Source organism: Aquarana catesbeiana, linkage group LG09, assembly GCF_042186555.1.
Source record: "Aquarana catesbeiana isolate 2022-GZ linkage group LG09, ASM4218655v1, whole genome shotgun sequence".
Lineage (NCBI taxonomy): Eukaryota > Metazoa > Chordata > Amphibia > Anura > Ranidae > Aquarana > Aquarana catesbeiana.
In genome coordinates this window covers 15,166,112-15,190,047 of record NC_133332.1, presented here as the reverse complement: position 1 = coordinate 15,190,047, position 23,936 = coordinate 15,166,112, and the positions used below count along the sequence as shown (strand labels likewise).

At 40.2% G+C, this 23,936-nt stretch overlaps 1 protein-coding gene across 6 annotated transcripts in view; it reads left to right on the top strand.

The window, feature by feature from the left end:
* Nucleotides 1–13,732: 13,732 nt before the first annotated feature.
* Nucleotides 13,733–23,936, top strand: part of DACH2 (dachshund family transcription factor 2) — a 653,893-nt gene continuing 643,689 nt past the window's right edge. For 2 of the 6 annotated variants that reach the window (XM_073598117.1, XM_073598115.1), the window contains exon 1: nucleotides 13,734–14,183. In XM_073598117.1, coding sequence (XP_073454218.1) covers nucleotides 13,795–14,183 — 389 coding nt within the window. In that variant the 5' untranslated portion in view covers nucleotides 13,734–13,794. Of the gene's footprint in view, nucleotides 14,184–23,936 lie in introns of all 6 variants that reach the window. The other 4 variants (XM_073598120.1, XM_073598118.1, XM_073598116.1 and 1 more) reach the window with 3 other exon arrangements.

Here is a 23,936-nt window from a genome sequence, read left to right as displayed (position 1 = left end):
ATTCCTTCGTCCTCTGGATGCTCTCTGTGATTTCTTCATCCTCTGGATGCTCTCTGTGATTTCTTCATCCTCTGGATGATCTCTGTGATTCCTTCATCCTCTGGATGCTCTCTGTGATTTCTTCATCCTCTGGATGCTCTCTGTGATTCCTTCGTCCTCTGGATGCTCTCTGGGATTCCTTCATCCTCTGGATGCTCTCTGTGATTCCGTCATCCTCTGGATGCTCTCTGTGATTCCTCCATCCTCTGGATGCTCTCTGTGATTCCTCCATCCTCTGGATGCTCTCTGTGATTCTGTCATCCTCTGGATGCTCTCTGTGATTCCTCCATCCTCTGGATGCTCTCTGGGATTCCTTTATCCTCTGAATGCTCTCTGTGATTCCTTCATCCTCCAGATGCTCTCTGTGATTCCTTCGTCCTCTGGACGCTGTCTGTGATTCCTCCATCCTCTGGATGCTCTCTGGGATTCCTTCATCCTCTGGATGCTCTCTGGGATTCCTTCATCCTCTGGATGCTCTCTGGGATTCCTTCATCCTCTGGATGCTCTCTGTGATTCCTTCATCCTCTGGATGCTCTCTGTGATTCCTTTATCCCCTGGATGCTCTCTGTGATTCCTTCATCCTCTGGATGCTCTCTGTAATTCATTCATCCTCTGAATGCTCTCTGTGATTCCTTCATCCTCTGGATGCTCTCTGTGATTCCTCCATCCTCTGGATGCTCTCTGTGATTCCTTTATCCTCTGGATGCTCTCTGTGATTCCTTTATCCTCTGGATGCTCTCTGTGATTCCTTCATTCTCTGGATGCTCTCTGTGATTCCTTCATCCTCTGGATGCCCTCTGTGATTCCTTTGTCCTCTGGATGCCCTCTGTGATTCCTTTGTCCTCTGGATGCTCTCTGTGATTCCTTCATCCTCTGGATGCCCTCTGTGATTCCTTCGTCCTCTGGATGCTCTCTGTAATTCCTTCATCCTCCGGATGCTCTCTGTGATTTCTTCATCCTCTGGATGCTCTCTGTGATTCCTTCGTCCTCTGGATGCTCTCTGGGATTTCTTCATCCTCTGGATGCTCTCTGTGATTTCTTCATCCTCTGGATGCTCTCTGTGATTCCTTCGTCCTCTGGATGCTCTCTGGGATTTCTTCATCCTCTGGATGCTCTCTGGGATTTCTTCATCCTCTGGATGCTCTCTGTGATTCCTTCGTCCTCTGGATGCTCTCTGTGATTTCTTCATCCTCTGGATGCTCTCTGTGATTTCTTCATCCTCTGGATGATCTCTGTGATTCCTTCATCCTCTGGATGCTCTCTGTGATTTCTTCATCCTCTGGATGCTCTCTGTGATTCCTTCGTCCTCTGGATGCTCTCTGTGATTCCTTCATCCTCTGGATGCTCTCTGTGATTTCTTCATCCTCTGGATGCTCTCTGTAAATCCTTCTTCCTCTGGATGCTCTCTGGGATTCCTTCATCCTCTGGATGCTCTCTGTGATTCCTTCGTCCTCTGGATGCTCTCTGTGATTTCTTCATCCTCTGGATGCTCTCTGTGATTTCTTCATCCTCTGGATGATCTCTGTGATTCCTTCATCCTCTGGATGCTCTCTGTGATTCCTTCATCCTCTGGATGCTCTCTGTGATCCCTTCGTCCTCTGGATGCTCTCTGGGATTCTTTAGCCCTCAGGATGCTCTCTGTGACTCCTTCATCCTCTAATACATTTTATTTTATTTGCAGGCTGATGGATATATCTGGTTGATCATTTGAGGACAGAATTAACTCTTGCATTGCCTGACCTTGATTGGAACACTGGCCTCCCTCCTGTAGATTGTTTCTGGTTTAACCCCTGCCATGCTGGATTCACACCTGAGTGATTATCTGCTTGAAGCTTGAGCCCTGGTTCACATTGATGTGATTTGGCAATGCGATTCGACATGTCAAATCGTCAGCAATTGCCGGCAATGGCACCGCCCGAATCCGAGTAGTTTCTGTACTACTTTATAGCGATTTTGGGGTGCGATTTCCATTGACATCTGTGCAGAAACCCACACAGATGTCTGAAATCCCCCCCCCGAAGTTGGGACTGACATGCGGGAATAAATCGTGCAAGTTCAGCTGAAGTCGCATGATTTCATTTCTGCAATCAGTGTGAACCTGGGCTGAAGCTCAAAAATGCCGGAGGAGAAAAAAAATTCAATGATTCTCTATGGAGATGGTTCACGTCTCCACTACATGTCGCCTGAAGCCAAACGCATGAAGATCAAACAAGTTCTGGAGGGTTTTCTTTGTTGTTGCTCGATTTGGGCAGATTTGGGCGTTTTTGGTGCATTTGTATTCCCATAGAAATGAATGGAAACGCGCCATTCGCACGTTTTTGCGCGTTTGTGCGAGTATTTTTGCGTGATTTCCTGCTCAAATGAGAAAAAAGTAAAAAATAGTAAAAATATATGAATAAATAAATGTAAAATAAATACACAAATAACTAAAAATCATCATAATTAAGTAAAATTAATGAATAATATGTAATAATACATTAATAATAATTAACCTCTAACCTTAAATATTAAATACATTATTATTATTATTATTATTATTATTATTAATAATAATAATAATAATAATAATCATAATAATAATAATAATAATATAACAACACCCAAACTCGAACAAAAAATACATTATTAATTATAATAATAATAATAATAATTTTTTTTGTGTTATGGTGTTTAGTTTTTATAGTTTATTTATTTATTATTATTTTATTTTTTTAGGGGTAAGGGTTAAACTTAAAGGTTAATTATTTATTTATTGTTACTTCGTATTAATTAATTTTTATTTATTTACCATGCGTTTTTGCGTGTTTGTGTGCGTGTTTCTGCGTGATTTCCTGCTCAAATTAAAAAAAGAAAAAAAATAGTAATAATATATGAATAAATAAATGTAAAATAAATACACAAATAACTACAAATCATCATAAATAAGTAAAATAAATAAATAATATGTAATAATACATTAATAATAATTAACCTCTAACCTTAAAAAATAATAAATACATTATTATTATTATTATTAATAATAATAATAATAATAATAATAATAATAATAAAATAATAACACCCAAACTCGAACAAAAAGATACATTATTATTAATAATAATAATAATAATAATAATTTTTTTGTGTTAGGGTTAGGGTGTTTAGTTATTTATTATTATTTTATGTTTTAAGGGGTAAGGGTTAAAGTTAAAGGTTAATTATTTATTTATTGTTACTTCGTATTAATTTATTGGATTTATTTTTTATTTATTTATCATGCATTTTTGCGTGTTTGTGCGCGTGTTTTTGCGTGATTTCCTTCTCAAATGAAAAAAAAAAAGTAAAAAATAGTAATAATATATGAATAAATAAATGTAAAATAAATACACAAATAACTGAAAATCATCATAAATAAGTAAAATAATATGTAATAATACATTAATAATAAATAACCTCTAACCTTAAAAAATATTAAATACATTAATATTATTACTATTAATAATAATAATAATAATAATAATATAACAACACCCAAACTTGAACAAAAAAATACATTATTAATAATAATAATAATAATAATAATAATAATAATATTAATAATTTTTGTGTTAGGGTGTTTAGTTATTTATTATTATTTTATTTTTTAAAGAGTAAGGGTTAAAGTTAAAGGTTAATTATTTATTAATTGTTACTTCGTATTAATTTATTGAATTTATTTTGTATTTATTTATGATTTTTATTTATTTGTGTATTTATTTTACATTTATTTATTCATTTATTTTTATTTGTATTATGATAATAAATAAAACAAAAAATAAATAAAGTAATGATAAATAACCCTAACCCCCAACTCCTAATCCTATCCCTAATCTAAACTGAACTCAAACCGCTTAACCTAACGAAAAAAACATTATAATGAATTAATAATAATAAAAGAAGAAATAAAAGCCAATGGAAAAGCTAAAAAAGCCGAAATACCTAGCAACAAATGATGCACCAGATAATAGTTATTGGCTAAGAAAAAAATGCCAAAGCCCAAAAACGCTGCATACAAACGCGGAAAAAACGCCGTAGAAGCGCTCAAAGACGCTACACTCAGGTGTGAATGCAGCCCAATGGCCCGATTGGGCCATTGGGATCACACGATCGGAAAATCGGACGAGAAATGCCGCTTTCGATGCAATCGTATGATAATCGGATCGTTAGTACAGAGCTTTTGAGAGCCGATCATGACAATTCATCTGATATTATTCGATCGGACAAGCACGAAAATTTTTTCTCGTATGATTCCAGATCGTATGATTTTCGTTTGGTCAGTACAGGTGTCATCCGAAAATACAATACAAATACACTACAACACATGACATCACTTCCCATTTATTTTTTTTCTGTCTTAGAATTTTCGTGACTTTAATAACCTGTTCAATTTCTACTTGCGACTATTAACCCCTTCCCGGCCAGCCGCCGCAGTTATACTGCAGCAGGTTGGCTCCCCTGCGCGAGCCGTTGTAGCTGGCTCGCGGGGTCGGGATAGCAGGCGTGCGCGCGCCTGCTGCACAGCGGGGGTGCCATGCTCGTGGCCGACGGTCGTGATGACCGCCGGTCACGAGCGATTGTGAGCAGGAGACACAGAACAGGGACGAGTGAGTGTAAACACACACTTCCCTGTTGTGTTCTGAGAGGAGTGACAGATCGTGTGTTCCTATTAGCTAGGAACCACAATCTGTCACTTCCTGTAGTTAGTCCCTCCCTCCTTCAGTTAGAATCACTCCCTAATACACACTTAACCCCTTGATCGCCCCCTAGTGTTTAACCCCTTCACTGCCAGTGACATTTTCACAGTAATCAATGCATTTGTATAGCTCTGATCGCTGTATTAATGCTAATGGTCCCAAAAATGTGTCAAAATTGTCCGACGTGTCCGCCGCAATGTCGCAGTCCCGATAAAAATCGCAGATCGCCGCCATTACTAGTAAAAATAAATAAATAATAAAAATGCCATAAAACTTTCTCCTATTTTGTAGACGCTATGACTTTTGTGCAAACCAATCAACATACTCTTATTGCGATTTTTTTTTTTAACCAAAAATATGTAGAAGAATACGTATCGGCCTAAACTGATACAATATATACTATACATTTTTGGGGGATATTTATTACAGCAAAAAGTTAAAAAAATATTGCTTTTTTTTTCAAAATTGCCGCTTTTCTTTTGTTTATAGCGCAAAAAACAAAAACCGCAGAGGTGATCAAATACCACCAAAAGAAAGCTCAATTTGTGGGGAAAAAAATGACATCAATTTTGTTTGGGTGCAACGTCGCACGACCGCGCAATTGTCAGTTAAAGCGACGCAGTACCGAATCGCAAAAAGTGCTCTGGTCAGGAAGGGGGTAAAATCTTCCGGGGCTGAAGTGGTTAAGCAAAAAAAAGTCATATGATCTGTCATAGGATATTCGGACCGTGTGTACAGGCCATAAGTGATTCCCTGCATCCTAGGAGAACTTGTATCTTTTTATCATTGCCAGTCTGATGAATGTACCTGGTTGATCTCCTGAGGACGGGGTTAACCCCTGGTGTGCTGTATACTTTTGTGGTCTCCAGAAGAATAGGTCTGTTATTTAACCCTTTGCTGTGCAGGATGCTCCCTGTGATCCCTCCCAACACCTCCTCAAATACATTGTATTTGATTTTTATTTCTAGTTTGATGGATATATCTGGTTGGAGGACAAGATTAACTCCTGATGCGCTGGGTAGTTTTCTATTCTCCATGTGAATAGGGCTGTTATTTAACCCTTAGTATGCTGGGTGCTCTCTGTAATCTTTCCACCCTCTGATACATTGTATCCTATTATTATTATTCGCAGCCTGGTGAATGTATCTGGTTAGAGGACAGGATTAACCCCTGTTGTGCTGTATACTTTTGCGTTCTCCAGAACAATAGGTCTGTTATTTAACCCTTTGCTGTGCTGGATGCTTCATGTGATTCCTCCATCCTCTGACACATTGTATCTGATTAATGTTTGCAGTCTGATGGATGTATCCGGTTTAAGGGCTGTATTAACCCCTGATGTGCTGTATACTTTTTGTTTCCCCCCTTCAGATGAAGAGTTCTGTTATTTAACCCTTGCTGTGCTGGATGCTCTCGCTGCGATCCCCGCCGCTTCTGCTACATTGTATCGGAGTTTATTTCCAGACTGATGGATGTATCCGGTTGGAGGACAAGCATTAACCCTTTGCTGTGCGGGATACTCCCGGTGACCCCCTCCATCCTCTGATACATTGTATCTTATTATCATTTTCAGCTTGATAGATGTTATCTGGTTGGGGGGGCAGGATTAACCCCTAATGTGCTGGATGCTTTTGTCCTTCAGATGAAGAGTTCTGTTATTTAACCCTTGCTGTGCTGTGAGCTCTCTGTGATCCCCATCTCTTCTGATACATTGTGTCTTATTATTATTTCTAGTGTGAGGAATGAATCCAGTTGGAGGATGGGATTAACCCCTGATGTGCTGGATACGTTTTGTTCTCCGGGTGAAGATTTCTGTTATTTAACCCTTGCTGTGCAGGATGCTCTCTGTGATTCCTCCATCCCCCGATACACTTTATTTTCTTATTATTATTTGTAGTCTGATGAATGTATCCGGATGGAGGGCAGAGTTAACCCCTGATGTGCTGGATACTTTGTGTTCTCAAGATGAAGGGTTCTGTTATTTAACCCTTGCTGTGCAGGATACTCCCTGTGACCCCCTCCATTCCACTGATACTTTAGATCTTGTTATTATTTCCATATCTGATTGACGTATCCAGTTGGAAGACAGGTTTAACCCCTGATGTGCTGGATACATTTTGTTCTTCAGATGAAGAGTTCTGTTACTTAACCCTTGATGTGCTGGATGCTCTCTGTGATCCCCGCCTCCCCTTCATACATTGTACTGGATTGTATTTCCAGTCTGATGGATGTATCTGGTTGGAGGACAAGATTAACCCCTGATGTACTGGATACTTTTTGTTCTCCAGATTAACCCTTGATGTGCTGGGTACCCCCTGTGACCCCCCTCCATCCTCTGATACATTGTACCTTATTATAATTTTCAGCCTGGTGGATGTATCTGATTGGAGGACAGGATTAACCCCTGATGTGCTGGAAACTTTTTGTTCTCCAGGTGAAGAGTTCTGTTATTTAACCCTTGCTGCGCTGCATGCTCTTTGTGATCCCCACCTTCTCTGATACATTGTGTCTTATTATTATTATTATTTCCAGTCTGATGGATATATCCGGTTAGAGGACAGGATTAACCCCTGATCTGCTGGTTAATTTTTGCTCTCAAAATGAATAGGTCTGTTGTTTAATCTTTGCTTTGCTGGATGCTCCCTGTGATTCCTCCATCCTCTGATACATTGTATTTTATTATAATTTCCAGTCTGAATAACGCATCTGTTTGGAGGACAGGATTAACCCCTGATCTGCTGGACTTAGAGTTTAGTTATTTAACCCTTGCTGTGCTGGGTGCTCTCTTTGATTTCTTCATCCTCTGTACATTGTATTACCCAATTATTATCTACAGCCCAAAGGATGTATTTGGTTGGAGGGCAGAATTAACCCCTGATGTGCTGGATACTTTTAGTTCTCTGTATGAAGAGGTCTGTTATTTAACCCTTGCTGTGCTGGATGCTCTGTGTGATTCATTCATCCTCCAATACACTGTATTCTCCTATGACCAGTCTGATGAATTTTATTTACTGGATTTTATTTGCAATTGGAGGGCAGGATAAACTCCGGATGTGCTGCATGAACAATTTTGAAATTTAACCCCTGATGTGCTGGATGAAAAATTCGGTCATTTAACCCCTGATGTGCTGGATGAAGAATTTTGACATTTAACCCCTGATGTGCTGGATGAAGAATTCTGTCATTTAACCCCTGATGTGATGGATGAAGAATTCTGTCATTTAACCCCTGATGTGCTGGATGGAGAATTCTGACATTTAACCCCTGGTGTGCTGGATGAAGAATTCTGACATTTAACCCCCGTGCGCTATGGAGAATTCTGTCATTTAACCCCTGATGTGCTGGATGAAGAATTCTGAGATTTAACCCCTGATGTGCTGGATGAAGAATTCTAACATTAAACCCCCGATGTGCTGGATGAAGAATCCTGACATTTAACCCCTGATGTGCTGGATGAAGAATTCTGACATTAAACCCCCGATGTGCTGGATGAAGAATCCTGACATTTAACCCCTGATGTGCTGGATGAAGAATTCTGACATTTAACCCCTGATGTGCTGGTTGAATCATTTTGACATTTAACCCCTGATGTGCTGGATGAAGAATGCTATCATTTAACCCTGATGTGCTGGATGGAGAATTTCGACATTTAACCCCTGATGTGCTGGATGAAGAATGCTATCGTTTAACCCCTGATGTGCTGGATGGAAAATTCTGTCATTTAACCATGTGCTGGATGGAGAATTTTTACATTTAACCCCTGATGTGCTTGATGGAGAATTCAATCATTTAACCCCTGATGTGCTGGATAGAGAATTCTGACATTTAACCCCCGATGTGCTGGAGGAAGAATTCTATCATTTAACCCCTGATGTGCTGGATGAAGAATGCTGTCATTTAACCCCTGATGTGCTGGTTGAATCATTTTTGACATTTAACCCCTGATGTGCTGGATGAAGAATGCTATCATTTAACCCCAGATGTGCTGGATGGAAAATTCTGTCATTTAACCCCTGATGTGCCGGATGGAGAATTTTTACATTTAACCCCTGATGTGCTTGATGGAGAATTCAATCATTTAACCCCTGATGTGCTGGATGGAGAATTCTGACATTTAACCCCCGATGTGCTGGATGAAGAATGCTATCATTTAACCCCTGATGTACTGGATGAAGAATTCTGACATTTAACCCCTGATGTGCTGGATGGAGAATTCTGACATGTAACCCCTGATGTGCTGGATGAAGAATTCTGTCATTTAACTCCTGATGTGCTGGATGGAGAATTCTGACATTTAACCCCTGATGTGCTGGATGAAGAATTCTGACATTTAACCCCGTGCGCTATGGAGAATTCTGTCATTTAACCCCTGATGTGCTGGATGAAGAATTCTGAGATTTAACCCCTGTGCTGGATGGAGATTTCTGTCATTTAACCCCTGATGTGCTGGATGAAGAATTCTGAGATTTAACCCCTGATGTGCTGGATGAAGAAATCTGACATTTAACCCCTGATGTGCTGGATGAAGAATGCTATTATTTAACCACTGATGTGCTGGATGAAGAATTTTGACATTTAACCCCTGATGTGTTGATGTGCTGGATGAAGAATTCTGACATTTAACCCCTGATGTGCTGGATGAAGAATTCTGACATTAAACCTCCGATGTGCTGGATGAAGAATCCTGACATTTAACCCCTGATGTGCTGGATGAAGAATTCTGACATTTAACCCCTGGTGTGCTGGATGAAGAATGCTGTCATTTAACCCCTGATGTGCTGGTTGAATCATTTTTGACATTTAACCCCTGATGTGCTGGATGAAGAATGCTATCATTTAACCCTGATGTGCTGGATGGAGAATTTCGATATTTAACCCCTGATGTGCTGGATGAAGAATGCTATCATTTAAGCCCTGATGTGCTGGATGGAAAATTCTGTCATTTAACCCCTGATGTGCTGGATGGAGAATTTTTACATTTAACCCCTGATGTGCTTGATGGAGAATGCAATCATTTAACCCCTGATGTGCTGGATGGAGAATTCTGACATTTAACCCCCGATGTGCTGGAGGAAGAATGCTATCATTTAACCCCTGATGTGCTGGATGAAGAAAGCTGTCATTTAACCCCTGATGTGCTGGTTGAATCATTTTTGACATTTAACCCCTGATGTGCTGGATGAAGAATGCTATCATTTAACCCTGATGTGCTGGATGGAGAATTTCGACATTTAACCCCTGATGTGCTGGATGAAGAATGCTATCATTTAACCCCTGATGTGCTGGATGGAAAATTCTGTCATTTAACCCCTGATGTGCTGGATGGAGAATTTTTACATTTAGCCCCTGATGTGCTTGATGGAGAATTCAATCATTTAACCCCTAATGTGCTGGATGGAGAATTCTGACATTTAACCCCCGATGTGCTGGATGAAGAATGCTATCATTTAACCCCTGATGTGCTGGATGAAGAATTCTGACATTTAACCCCTGATGTGCTGGATGAAGAATTCTGACGTTTAACCCCTGATGTGCTGGATGAAGAATTCTGGCATTTAACCCCCAATGTGCTGGATGGAGAATTCTGACGTTTAACCCCTGATGTGCTGGATGAAGAATTTTGACATTTAACCCCTGATGTGCTGGATGAAAAATTCTGATGTTTAACCCCTTATGTGCTGGTTGAATAATTTTTGACATTTAACCCCTGATGTGCTGGATGAAGAATGCTATCATTTAACCCTGATGTGCTGGATGGAGAATTTCGACATTTAACCCCTGATGTGCTGGATGAAGAATGCTATCATTTAACCCCTGATGTGCTGGATGGAAAATTCTGTCATTTAACCCCTGATGTGCTGGATGGAGAATTTTTACATTTATCCCCTGATGTGCTTGATGGAGAATTCAATCATTTAACCCCTGATGTGCTGGATGAAAAATTCTGACATTTAACCCCTGATGTACTGGATGAAAAATTCTGATGTTTAACCCCTGATGTGCTGCATGAAGAATTCTGACATTTAACCCCTGATGTGCTGGATGGAGAATTCTGACGATTAACCCCTGATGTGCTGGAGAAGAATTTTGACATTTAACCCCTGATGTGCTGGATGAAGAATGCTATCATTTAACCCCTGATGTGCTGGATGAAGAATTCTGACATTTAACCCCTGATGTGCTGGATGAAGAATTCTGACATTTAACCCCTGATGTGCTGGATGAAGAATTCTGACATTTAACCCCTGATGTGCTGGATGAAGAAAGCTATTATTAACCCATTGATGTGCTGGATGAAGAATTCTGAGATTTAACCCCTGATATGCCAGATGGAGAATGCTGTCATTTAACCCCTGATGTACTGGTTGAATAATTTTGACATTTAACCCCTGATGTGCTGGATAAAGATTTTTGACATTTAACCCCTGAGGCGCTGGATGAAGACTGCTATCATTTAACCCCTGATGTGCTGGATGAAGAATGCTATTGTTTAACCCCTGATGTGCTGGATGAAGAATGCTATCATCTAACCCCTGATGTGCTGGATGGAGAATTCTTACATTTAACCCCTGATGTGCTGGATGGAAAATTCTGTCATTTAACCCCCGATGTGCTGGATGAAGAATGCTATCATTTAACCCCTGATGTGCTGGATGAAGAATGCTATCATTTCACCCCTGATGGGCTGGATGAAGAATTCTGAGATTTGACCCCTGATGTGCTGGATGAAGAATTCTGACATTTAACTCCTGATATGCTGGATGAAGAATTCTGACGTTTAACCCCTGATGTGCTGGATGAATAATTTTGACATTTAACCCCTGATGTGCTGGATGAAGAATTCTGTTAACCCCTAATGTGATGGATGAAGAATGCTATCATTTAACCCCTGATGTGCTGGATGAAGAGTTCTGACATTTAACCCCTGATGTGCTGGATGAAGAATTCTGACATTTAACCCATGATGTGCTGGATGGAGTGATGATTAACCCCTGATGTGCTGGATGAAGAATTTTGACATTTAACCCCTGATGTGCTGGATGAAGAATGCTATCATCTAACCCCTGATGTGCTGGATGGAGAATTCTTACATTTAACCCCTGATGTGCTGGATGGAAAATTCTGTCATTTAACCCCCGATGTGCTGGATGAAGAATGCTATCATTTAACCCCTGATGTGCTGGATGAAGAATGCTATCATTTCACCCCTGATGGGCTGGATGAAGATTTCTGAGATTTGACCCCTGATGTGCTGGATGAAGAATTCTGACGTTTAACCCCTGATGTGCTGGATGAAGAATTTTGACATTTAACCCCTGATGTGCTGGATGAAGAATGCTATCATTTAACCCCTGATGTGCTAGATGAAGAATTCTGACATTTAACCCCTGATGTGCTGGATGAAGAATTCTGTCATTTAATCCCTGATATGCTGGATGAAGAATTCTGATATTTAACCCCTGATGTGCTGGAAGAATTCTGTCATTTAACCCCTGATGTGCTGGTTGAAGTATTTTTACATTTAACCCCTGATGTGCTGGATGAAGAATTCTGAGATTTAACCCCTGGTGTGCTGGATGAAGAATTTTGACATTTAACCCCTGATGTGCTGGATGAAGAATTCTGTCATTTAACCCCTGATGTGCTGGTTGAAGTATTTTTACATTAAACACCTGATGTGCTGGATGAAGAATTCTGAGATTTAACCTCTGGTGTGCTGGATGAAGAATTTTGACATTTAACCCCTGATGTGCTGGATGAAGAATTCTGAGATTTAACCCCTGATGTGCTGGATGAAGAATTCTGAGATTTAACCCCTGATGTGCTGGATGGAGAATGCTTTCATTTAACCCCTGATGTGCTGGATGAAGAAATCTGTAATTTAACCCCCAATGTGCTGGATGGAGAATGCTGTCTTTTAACCCCTGATGTGCTGGATGAAGAATTCTAACATTTAACCCCTGATGTGCTGGATTAAGAAGTTTGACATTTAACCCCTGATGTGCTGGATGGAGAATTCTGACATTTAACCCCTGATGTGCTGGATGGAGAATTTTGTCATTTAACCCCTTATGTGCTGGATGAAAAATTATTTCCTTTAACCCCTGATGTGCTGGATGAAGACATCTGTCATTTAACCCCTCGATGTGCTAGATGGGGAATTCTGACATTTAACCCCTGATGTGCTGGTTGGAAAGTTCTGACATTTAACCCCTGATGTGCTGGATGAAGAATTCTGACAATTAACCCCTGATGTGCTGGATGAAGAATTCTGACATTTAACCCCTGATGTGCTGGATGGAGAATTTTGAGATTTAACCCCTGATGTGCTGGATGAAGAATGCTATTATTTAACCTCTGATGTGCTATATGAAGAATGCTATCATTTAACCCCTGATGTTCTGGATGGAGAATTCTGTCATTTAACCCCTGAGGTACTGGATGAAGAATGCTATCATTTAACCTCTGATGTGCTGGATGGAGATTTCTCTCATTTAACCCCTGATGTGCTGGATGAAGAATCCTGTCATTTAACCCCTGATGTGCTGGATGGAGATTTCTCTCATTTAACCCCTGATGTGCTGGATGGAGATTTCTCTCATTTAACGCCTGATGTGCTGGATGAAGAATTTTCACATTTAACCCCTGATGTGCTGGATGAAGAATTTTCACATTTAACCCCTGATGTGCTGGATGGAGAACTCTGTCATTTAACCCCTGATGTGCTGGGTTCTCTCTGCGATCCCTCCATCCTCTGATACATTGTATCTTATTATTATCTCCGGTGTGATGAATGTATCCGGTTGGAGGACAGAGTTAACCCCTAGTTTCCCGGGGCCCTCCTGGGCGGTGTATGTGTGCGGAGCTGAACACATGGTGTCCCTGTGGTCCTCGTAGAATGACAGAGCCTTGTCCCCGCCCCCCTTCCTCCAATCAGAGGCGGCCTCGGCCCCCGGGGTGGGCTGTGATTGGCCGGGTGGGGTGTCAGCTGTGCGGGCTCCTGTGTCGGGCTCACACACTCGGTCGGAGTGTCAGTGTCGGGAGGATGGAGGTGTCTGCGGATCCGTCCACTCCGGGCTCCCTGTCCCCGCGCCTGCTCAGCGGATCCTTCCCCGGGGCCCCGGGCGGAGGGGCCCCCAGCAGTGAGTGTCGGATGGTGGAGCTGCACGGGGTGAAGGTGGCTTCCTTCGTCCTGGAGGGTCAGGAGCTGATCTGCCTCCCGCAGGTCTTCGATCTCTTCCTCAAACACCTGGTGGGCGGACTGCACACCGTCTACACCAAACTCAAGCGGCTGGACATCTCCCCGACGGTGTGTACTGTGGAGCAAGTCCGTGTTCTGCGGGGGCTGGGCGCCATCCAACCCGGAGTCAACCGATGTAAACTCATCACCCGACGGGACTTCGAGACCCTCTACAACGACTGTACTAACGCCAGGTAAGTCAACCCACCTACCTGTGTATATATACCTTCTATATACTCTGTATACTGTACTAACGCCAGGTAAGTCAACCGACCTACCTATTTATACCTTCTATATACTGTACTAACGCCAGGTAATGCCCCCCACCTACCTGCATATATACCTTCTATATACTACTCTATATACTGTACTAACGCCAGGCAAGTCACCCCACCTACCTGTATATATACCTTCTATATACTACTCTATATACTGTACTAAGGCCAGGTAAGTCACCCCACCTACCTGTGTGTATATATACCTTCTATATACTGTACTACTGCCAGGTAAGTCACCCCACCTACCTGTGTGAATATATACATTCTATATACTCTGTATACTGTACTAACGCCAGGCAAGTCACCCTACCTACCTATATATACCTTCTGTATACTGTGCTAATGCCAGGTAGTTCACCCAACCTACCTGTGTGTATATATATATATATACCTTCTATATACTTTGTCTGTATACTGTACTAACGCCAGGCAAGTCACCCTACCTATATATACGTCCTATATACTCTATATACTGTGCTAACGCCAGGTAAGTCACCCTACCTACCTATCTTTATTTATTTATATATATATATATACCTCCTATATACTCTATATACTGTGCTAACGCCAGGCAAGTCTATATATATATATATATCCTATATACTCTAAATACTGTACTAATGCCAGGTAATTCACCCTCCCTACCTCTGTATACCTCTTATATACTGTACTAACGCTAGGTACGTGACTACCTTCCTCCATACATATATATATATATATATATATATATATATATATATATATATATATATACTGTACTAACACCAGGTAAGTTCTGAATACCTCCCAGTCCTCCTATATACTCTACAACGACTGTACTAATGCCAAGTCAGTGCCTCCTACCTCTCTGTGCCTCATACCTCCTCCTATATACTTTATATACTGTACCAATGCCAAGTCAGTGCCTCATACCTCCTCCTATATACTCTATATAGTACACCAACTCCAGGTCAGTGCCTCATACCTCTGCCAGCACCTAGGACAGTGCCTCATACCTCTGGCAGTGCCATGCATAACCTTATATACTGCACCAACACCAGATCAGTGCCTAATACCTCTGCCAGCACCTAGGACAGTGTCTCATACCTCTGCCAGTGCCATGCATAACTTTACATACTGCACCAACACCAGGCCATACCTCTCCCAGTGCCTCATACCAATGTTAGTGCAATGCATAACTTTATATACAGCGCCAGTGCCTCATACCTTTTTATATACTACAGGTCAGTGCCATGAAATACTTTATATACTGCAATGTCAGTGCAATACCTAACTTTATATACCTCACCAACACCAGGTCAGTGACCGTGCCTCATACCTCTGTCAGTGCTGCCTATATCATTACAATGCATAACTTTATATACTGCAGGTCAGTGCCTCATACCTCTCTCAGTGCCATGCATAACTTTATATACTGCAGCAGCTCCAGGTCAGTGCCTCATACCTTACTCATTGCAATTCTATCCTCAGTGCCTCTGTCAGTGTGACTTTATGGTCCGTGCCTTAGGCCTCATTCAGTGATAGGTGGAACTTTATGTTGAGTGCTTCAGGCTTTTGTTAGTGCAAGATGCTACTTTATGGTTGGTGCCTCATGCCTCACCCAGTGCAAAGTGTAACTTTATAGTAGTCCATGTCTGATGCCTCTGTCGGTGCCAGGTGCAACTCTAGCCAGTGCAAGGGCCAGTGCCTTGCTAAGAGCCGCATATAACTATATACTGCATGAGTACCCGATGCCACGCTCGGTGCAAGGTGCTATTTTGTGGTTAGTGACCCCTCAGTGCAACATTTTTGGTAAGTGCCTCATGCCTCCCTCACTGCAATGTGCAACATAATGGTTGGTGTCTGTTGGCCCTGTCAGCGCAGGGTGCATCTTTATGGCCAGTGCCCCCATGCCCCTGTCAGTGCCACTTTAGGGTCAGTGCCACCATGCCCCTGTCAGTGCCACTTTAGGGTCAGTGCCACCATGCCTCACTAAGTGCCATGCATAGCTATATAATGCATGAGTGTTTAATGACCCACTCAGTGCAAGGTGCAACTTTCTGCTTCGTGTCTGATGCCTCTGTTAGTGCAGGGTGCATTTTTATGACCGGTGCCCCCCCATGCCTCTGTCAGTGCAGGGTGCATTTTTATGACTGGTGCCCCCCCATGCCTCTGTCAGTGCAGGGTGCATTTTTATGACCGGTGCCCCCCATGCCTCTGTCAGTGCAGGGTGCATTTTTATGACCGGTGCCCTCCATGCCTCTGTCAGTGCAGGGTGCATTTTTATGACCGGTGCCCCCCATGCCTCTGTCAGTGCAGGGTGCATTTTTATGACTGGTGCCCCCCATGCCTCTGTCAGTGCAGGGTGCATTTTTATGACTGGTGCCCCCCCATGCCTCGGTCAGTGCAGGGTACATTTTTATGACTGGTGCCCCCCCATGCCTCTGTCAGTGCAGGGTGCATTTTTATGACTGGTGCCCCCCATGCCTCTGTCAGTGCAGGGTGCATTTTTATGACCGGTGCCCTCCATGCCTCTGTCAGTGCAGGGTGCATTTTTATGACTGGTGCCCCCCATGCCTCTGTCAGTGCAGGGTGCATTTTTATGACCGGTGCCCTCCATGCCTCTGTCAGTGCAGGGTGCATTTTTATGACTGGTGCCCCCCATGCCTCGGTCAGTGCAGGGTGCATTTTTATGACTGGTGCCCCCCCCATGCCTCGGTCAGTGCAGGGTGCATTTTTATGACTGGTGCCCCCCATGCCTCTGTCAGTGCAGGGTGCATTTTTATGACCGGTGCCCTCCATGCCTCTGTCAGTGCAGGGTGCATTTTTATGACTGGTGCCCCCCCATGCTTTGGTCAGTGCAGGGTGCATTTTTATGACTGGTGCCCCCCATGCCTCTGTCAGTGCAGGGTGCATTTTTATGACCGGTGCCCTCCATGCCTCTGTCAGTGCAGGGTGCATTTTTATGACCGGTGCATCCCATGCCTCTCTCAGTGCATTTTTATGATTAATGCCTCACTGAATGCAAGGTGCAACTTTCTGGTCAGATTTTGTATGTGACTCGGTGCCATTCATAACTTTATATCCTACATGAGTGCCTCATACCTCACTCAGTGCAATGTGTAACTCCTGTCTCACCTAGTGCAATACACATCTTTATATACTGCAACAGTCAGTGCAATGGCCAACTTTATATTATCAGCCTTCCTAGGTCAGTGCAATCTGCATCTTTAAGATCAGTACCTCACACCTCACTCAGCACACCTTCATATACTGAATCAGTGCCTCATGTAATGTGTGACTTTACTTCTACTGCACCAATATCAGGTTAGTCCATTATACTGTACTTGGGTAAATGTGCAACTTTTTTTGTAATGCATTCTTGCTCAGATCAGTGCCTCGTGCCCCACTGAGTGCAACATTTCATTTTACTTACTGCAGCCTTGCTTGGTAAGTGCCTCATACCTCACTGCGGTCAATGTGCATCTTTATATCCTGCATCAGTGCCGGGTCAGTGCCTAGCACTTCATTCAGTGCAACTTTATATTCTGCACCAACAACAGGTCAGCACCTTGTGCCTCAATAGATGTAATGTAGAAATGTATATACAAAGCTTCCCTAGGACAGTGCCTTGAGCCTTACTGCATATAATGGACAACTTTATATGCAACAACAGCAAGTCAGTGCCTCGTACCTCACCGAGTGCAGCTTCAACGAAACTGTGCCAGCCAAGGATTGGTGACTATCTTACTATGTATGTAGATGAGATGATATCTACAGCCCAACTCCAGTGCCTCGTGCCTCACTTACAGCAATAATGACAGGTGAGGCCAATATGTTATATATACAGCAGCTGGGCACCTGTTATATATTGGTCATAATATATCCCATATATAGCAAAGCTGGGCACCTGGTATATATTGGTCATAATATATTCCATATATAGCAAAGCTGGGCACCTGATATATACTGGTCATAATATATCCCATATATAGCAAAGCTGGGCACCTGATATATACTCTCTATCTATCTATCTATCTATCTATCTATCTATCTATCTATCTATCTATCTATCTATCTATCTATATATATATATATATATATATATAGCAAAGCTGGGCACAATAGATTATAAATATCACAGCTGTGCACATTATATATCAAATATACCACAGCTTGGCACACTGTGTTATGTACACCATAAGTGAGCACCTGGCATACATTGGCCACATATTCTATAAACCTCCCCTAGGCACCTGCTATATACTGGGCACACTACATTATACAGTATATACCACAAATGACTATTATTATGGGCACATGACATGATGTCATATTATATATACCTCAGATAAGCACCTGTTGTATACTGGACTAGGAACACTATGCTTGCCACATCTGTACACCTGCTATGCTGGGCATGTTATATTATGTGTGTGTGTTGGCACACTATATATATATATATATATATATATATATATATATATATATATATATATATATATATATATATATATATATATATATATATATATATATATATATATATATATATATACCACAGCAGTCAGAACCTGGTATACACTGGCCACATAAAAAAAAAAAAAAAAAAATATATATATATATATATATATATATATATATATATATATATATATATATATATATATATATATATACCTCAGTTTGGTACCGGTTAAACACTTGGAATACTAATGTATATCAAAACTGGGCACCTGATATATACACCACAGCTGGACACCTGTTATGTACTGGTCATAATACATTATATGTACCACAACTGGGCACCACTTGTTATATACTGTGTTCTATATGCCACAACTGGGCACCTTGTAAATTATATACCACATTTGGGCACCTGTTAAATACTGGCCATACTATATTCTATATACCACAAATATATTGTATGTATAATATAGATGGGCACAATATATTATATATACCAAAGCTGTACACCTGTTATACTGGGTGGGTGGGCACAATATATTATACAGTATGTGAGTGTGTGTGTAATATATATATATACCACAGATGGGTATGTTACTGGCCACAATATTTTATACAGTATATATCACAACGGGTTGCCTGTTATATACAGTGTACATTATATTGTATATAGCACAGCCGGGCATCTATTAAATACTGGACGTAATATGTTCTATATACCACAGTTGGGTAATTGTTCTATACTGGTGATAATATATAAATAGATGGACACCTGTTATATGCTGGACAAATTATATTGTATATACCGTACCACAGTTGGATATCTGTTATATACTGGACACATTATAATTATATTATATTATATATAAATGTGTATATATATCTATATATCTCACGGCTGGGTACCTGTTATATACTGGGCATAATATATCATATACCACAGCTGAGTAGCTGTTATATTCTTCGCATAGTATATTATGTACTGTATACCATTGCTGGAATCCTGTGTAATCTGTGGGTTGTATCTGGTGTCCGGTGCTGTTGCTCTCTCTCTGTAGAGTCTCTTCTGTGCTGATGTAATGTATTATCTTTTGTGTGTTTTGTAGTACGTATGATATACATTTTCGTATGCTGTGCATGTATGATATACATTGCATCGTGTGCTGTGTGTGCATTCTATACATTGTATGGTGTGATATATATACATGGTATGGTGTGATATATAAACATGGTATGGTGTGCTGTTGATGATATATATTGTATGGTGTGTGTTCTATACATTGTATGGTGTGTGTTCTATACATTGTATGATTTGTGTTCTATACATTGTATGGTGTGTGTTCTATACATTGCATGGTGTGCGTTCTATACATTGTATGGTGTGATATATACATGGTATGGTGTGCTGTTGATGATATATATTGTATGGTGTGCGTTCTATACACATTACAATGTGCTGTGTGTGATATATACATGGTATGGTGTGGTGGGATTGTGGCACTCTCTGCTCCTTCCTGCACCCGTTGGGTTTGCACTGCCATTCTTCATGTTTTTTATATATAATAATAATATTATTATTATTATATATATATATTTTTTCACCTTTTTGTATTCCTGAGGCTCATACAACGTATGACTCCCAGCCTCATGTCTGTGGATTGTACCACGCTCCGCTTGTGATTGTTCCTCTGACTTTAATTAGATTGCTTTTATCAGGCCAGCTGCTGCCAAGCAGAGACGACTTTGTCTGATTCTAAGTTTTAGTAAATCCCATTCAGAGAATTCTTTCACTTATCACAAGTATTGAGCGATATGTCAAAAAAGACGTCCTCTGCTCAGCCTCCTTCTATGAAAAGTGCTTCTGTAGCAGGTGTTGATGGAGAGGTCAATGAATTCTACATGGGGTTAGCGAGCTACTGGTCTGTCGTTGCTTTACCCTCTTATCGCCATTGCACTGTACGAAAGTCGGCGTTCATCCTCACATGGAGGAGAAAAGAAGTAAAAAAAAGTCACGCCACTGAAAGACTTATCATAGCACATTAACCTATTCCTTCTGCTGTGAATGGACCCTGAATATTTTATGGTAAACCTGCTGGATACAGTGAAACAATGTAACAATCTACATTTTATGTTCATTGCTGAGTGCTCAGCAGTGGAAAATGTAATTGTTTTGTAGCTTTTTGTGTCTGTCAGGACCTTGCATGTAGCCAGAAACTCAGGACGACGCAGTGCCCCTGGATTCTGCATAGGACTATTCAAAATGGCAGCACTCAGTGAATTTTATATTATGTTGTAACTTAAATAATTGGTAATCTTGGTAATACTTTTTTTTTGTTTTTTTGTTTTTTTTTGGGTGAAAACAAGGTTTCTCCCTTGGAGAAGGCTGCCTTTATGTCTTACATATAACCTAATATATACATTGTAACGTATCACCTGCCTTGCTATATATATATATATATATATATATATATATATATATATATATATATATATATATATATATATATATATATATAATATTGTACGAGGGACACGTCTGGCTGTTCTCACCTGCTGCTGATATAAATGATTGTATAAAGAGAGCGTCTGCCTGCTGGGAGATTACAGACAAACCATCCATCAGCCGCTATATATACTCATCTTCATATACCTTACATTGATTTTTTTTTTTTTTTTTATATATTCTTCTCTGCCTGTGTGTGTGTATTAAGAAAGCTTCCGGTCTGGCGAGAGAAATCCTGATGAATAATATCTGAGGGAATGCAGAAATGTGTCTCATACAGGCTGGCTTTAATGAATTACAGAGAAGAGGCACAAAATACCCAAGCAGTCCATCAAGTTTACTGTTTTTTTTCTTGTTGTTTTTGTTTTTAATTGTGTTTTATTTGTTTGTTTGTCCTCCTTTTTATTTTTTTATCACATTTTTTTTTTGTCATTTTGTTTAGATTTTTCCTTTTTTGTTTGTTTATTATTTTTTTTTTTCATTTTTTTTTGTTTTGTTTAATTTTTGTTTCTTTGTTTGTTGTTTTTTGTCTGAATGTAGGCCCTATGATAATGAGTCCACTTCTATTTACTTGCCTCACTATCCTTGCTCCTCTGTTTCTGAGCATCCTCTTCTCTTTTGGCAATAGAAACGAAGAAAAGATTCTGTTTGTGTGAAGTGTATTCCATTATGAGTTAATTGCGTACTACGATCGCCTGCTGTGAATTTTTTTACTTTTTTGTTTTCTTGCCAATTGGTGCTTTTTTTTTCCTAAAAATATTAAAATTTAATAAAAGTTCAAAATATTATACACACAGTGACGGTAGAGACATATTTATGGTGGTAGTGACAGTATGTTGGTATGTGGAGAATTGTCTCTGAGCAGTTAGAAGTATCATGGTTGTTGTAAATCTTATCATTCTGTAATGTGTTGGCCGTGTAATGGACACAAGAAGAACAGGGGCCGATTCTGCTCTCAGCACACTTTTATGGATGGGTAGCTATGGAATAGATACATAGATGATTAGATACAGATAGATGCATAGTTCAATAGGTAGATACATAGTTTGATGAAAAGATACAGATATGAACATAGTTAGATAGATGTATAGTTTGATGAATACATAGAGATAGATACATAGTTTGATGAATAAATACAGGTAGATACACTATATTCTTCCATGAATAGATACAGATAAATACATAGTTTAAAAGATAGATACATAGTTTTATGAATAGATACATATAGTTTGATGAATAGATAGTTGGATGGATAGATACATAGTTCGATAAATAGATACATAGTTCGATATACAGATACATAGTTCGATAGATACAGATAAATACATAGTTTGATAGGTAGATACAGTAAAACCTTGCTTTGAGAGTAGCTTGGTTTGAGAGCGTTTTGCAAGACAAGCCAATTTTTTAAAATGAATTTTGACTTGATATACAAGCGATGTCTTGATATACAAGTAGCGTCACGTCACAACTGAGTATAAAAGAGATGAGAGGCACCTCTAAGTGTAGTAATATGGTTACAAATATAATGACGGTACAACATTTAGCAACATATTGCTACACTTAGAGGCGCCTCTCTTCTCTTTTATACTCTGTGGCTCCTGCTGCATTTTGCTTCTAATCCCCTTGTGGAGGCTTCCATTTGTGGATGGACATTTTATGGTTACACAACCTATCACATTGCTATAATTTTTTTTATATGTACTATAAACTGAAGGACTTATGAATAAATGGTTGTGGAACGAATCATTTGAGTTTCCATTATTTCTTATGGGGAAATTTGCTTTGATATACAAGTGCTTTGGATTACAAGCATGTTTCTGGAACGAATTATGCTCGCAATCCAAGGTTTTACTGTAGTTCAACAGGTAGATACTGACATAGTTTGATGAATATATACATAATTTTAGGAATAGATAGCGATAGATATAAAGTTTGATGAATAGATACAGATAGATATAAAGTTTGAATAGATAGATACATAGTTCGATGAATAGATACACATAGATACAGTATATTCTTCCATGAATAGATACAGATAGATATAGGGGTTTATTTACCAAGGGCAAATCCACTTTGCACTGCAAGTGCACTTGGAAGTGGAGTCGCTGTAGATCCCAGGGGGACATGCAAGGAAAATTAAAAAACAGCATTTTAGCTTGCACATGATTGGATGATAAAATCAGCAGAGCTTCCGCTCAGATCTACAGCGATCTACAGCGACTGCACTTACAAGTGCACTTGCAGTGCAAAGTGGATTTGCCTTTAGTAAATAATCCCCATAAATTTTGATGAATAGATAGATACATAGTTCGATGAATAGATACAGTATATTCTTCCATGAACAGATACAGATCGATACATAGTTCGGTGAATAGATAAATAGGGGATTATTTACGAAAGGCAAATCCACGTTGCACTATAAGTGCACTGCAAGTGCACTAAGTGCAATCGCTGTAAATCTGAGGGGAAGATCTGAAATGAGGGGAAGCTCTGCTGATTTTATCATCCAATCATGTGCAAGTTAAAATGCAGTTTTTTAAAATTTTCCTTTCATGTCCCCCTCAGATCTACAGCGACTGCACTTCCAAGTGCACTTGCAGTGCAAAGTGGATTTGCCTTTCGTAAATAACCCCCATAGTTTCGATAGATAGATAGATACATAGTTTTATGGATAGGTACATAGTTCGATAAATAGATACAGATAGATACATAGTTCC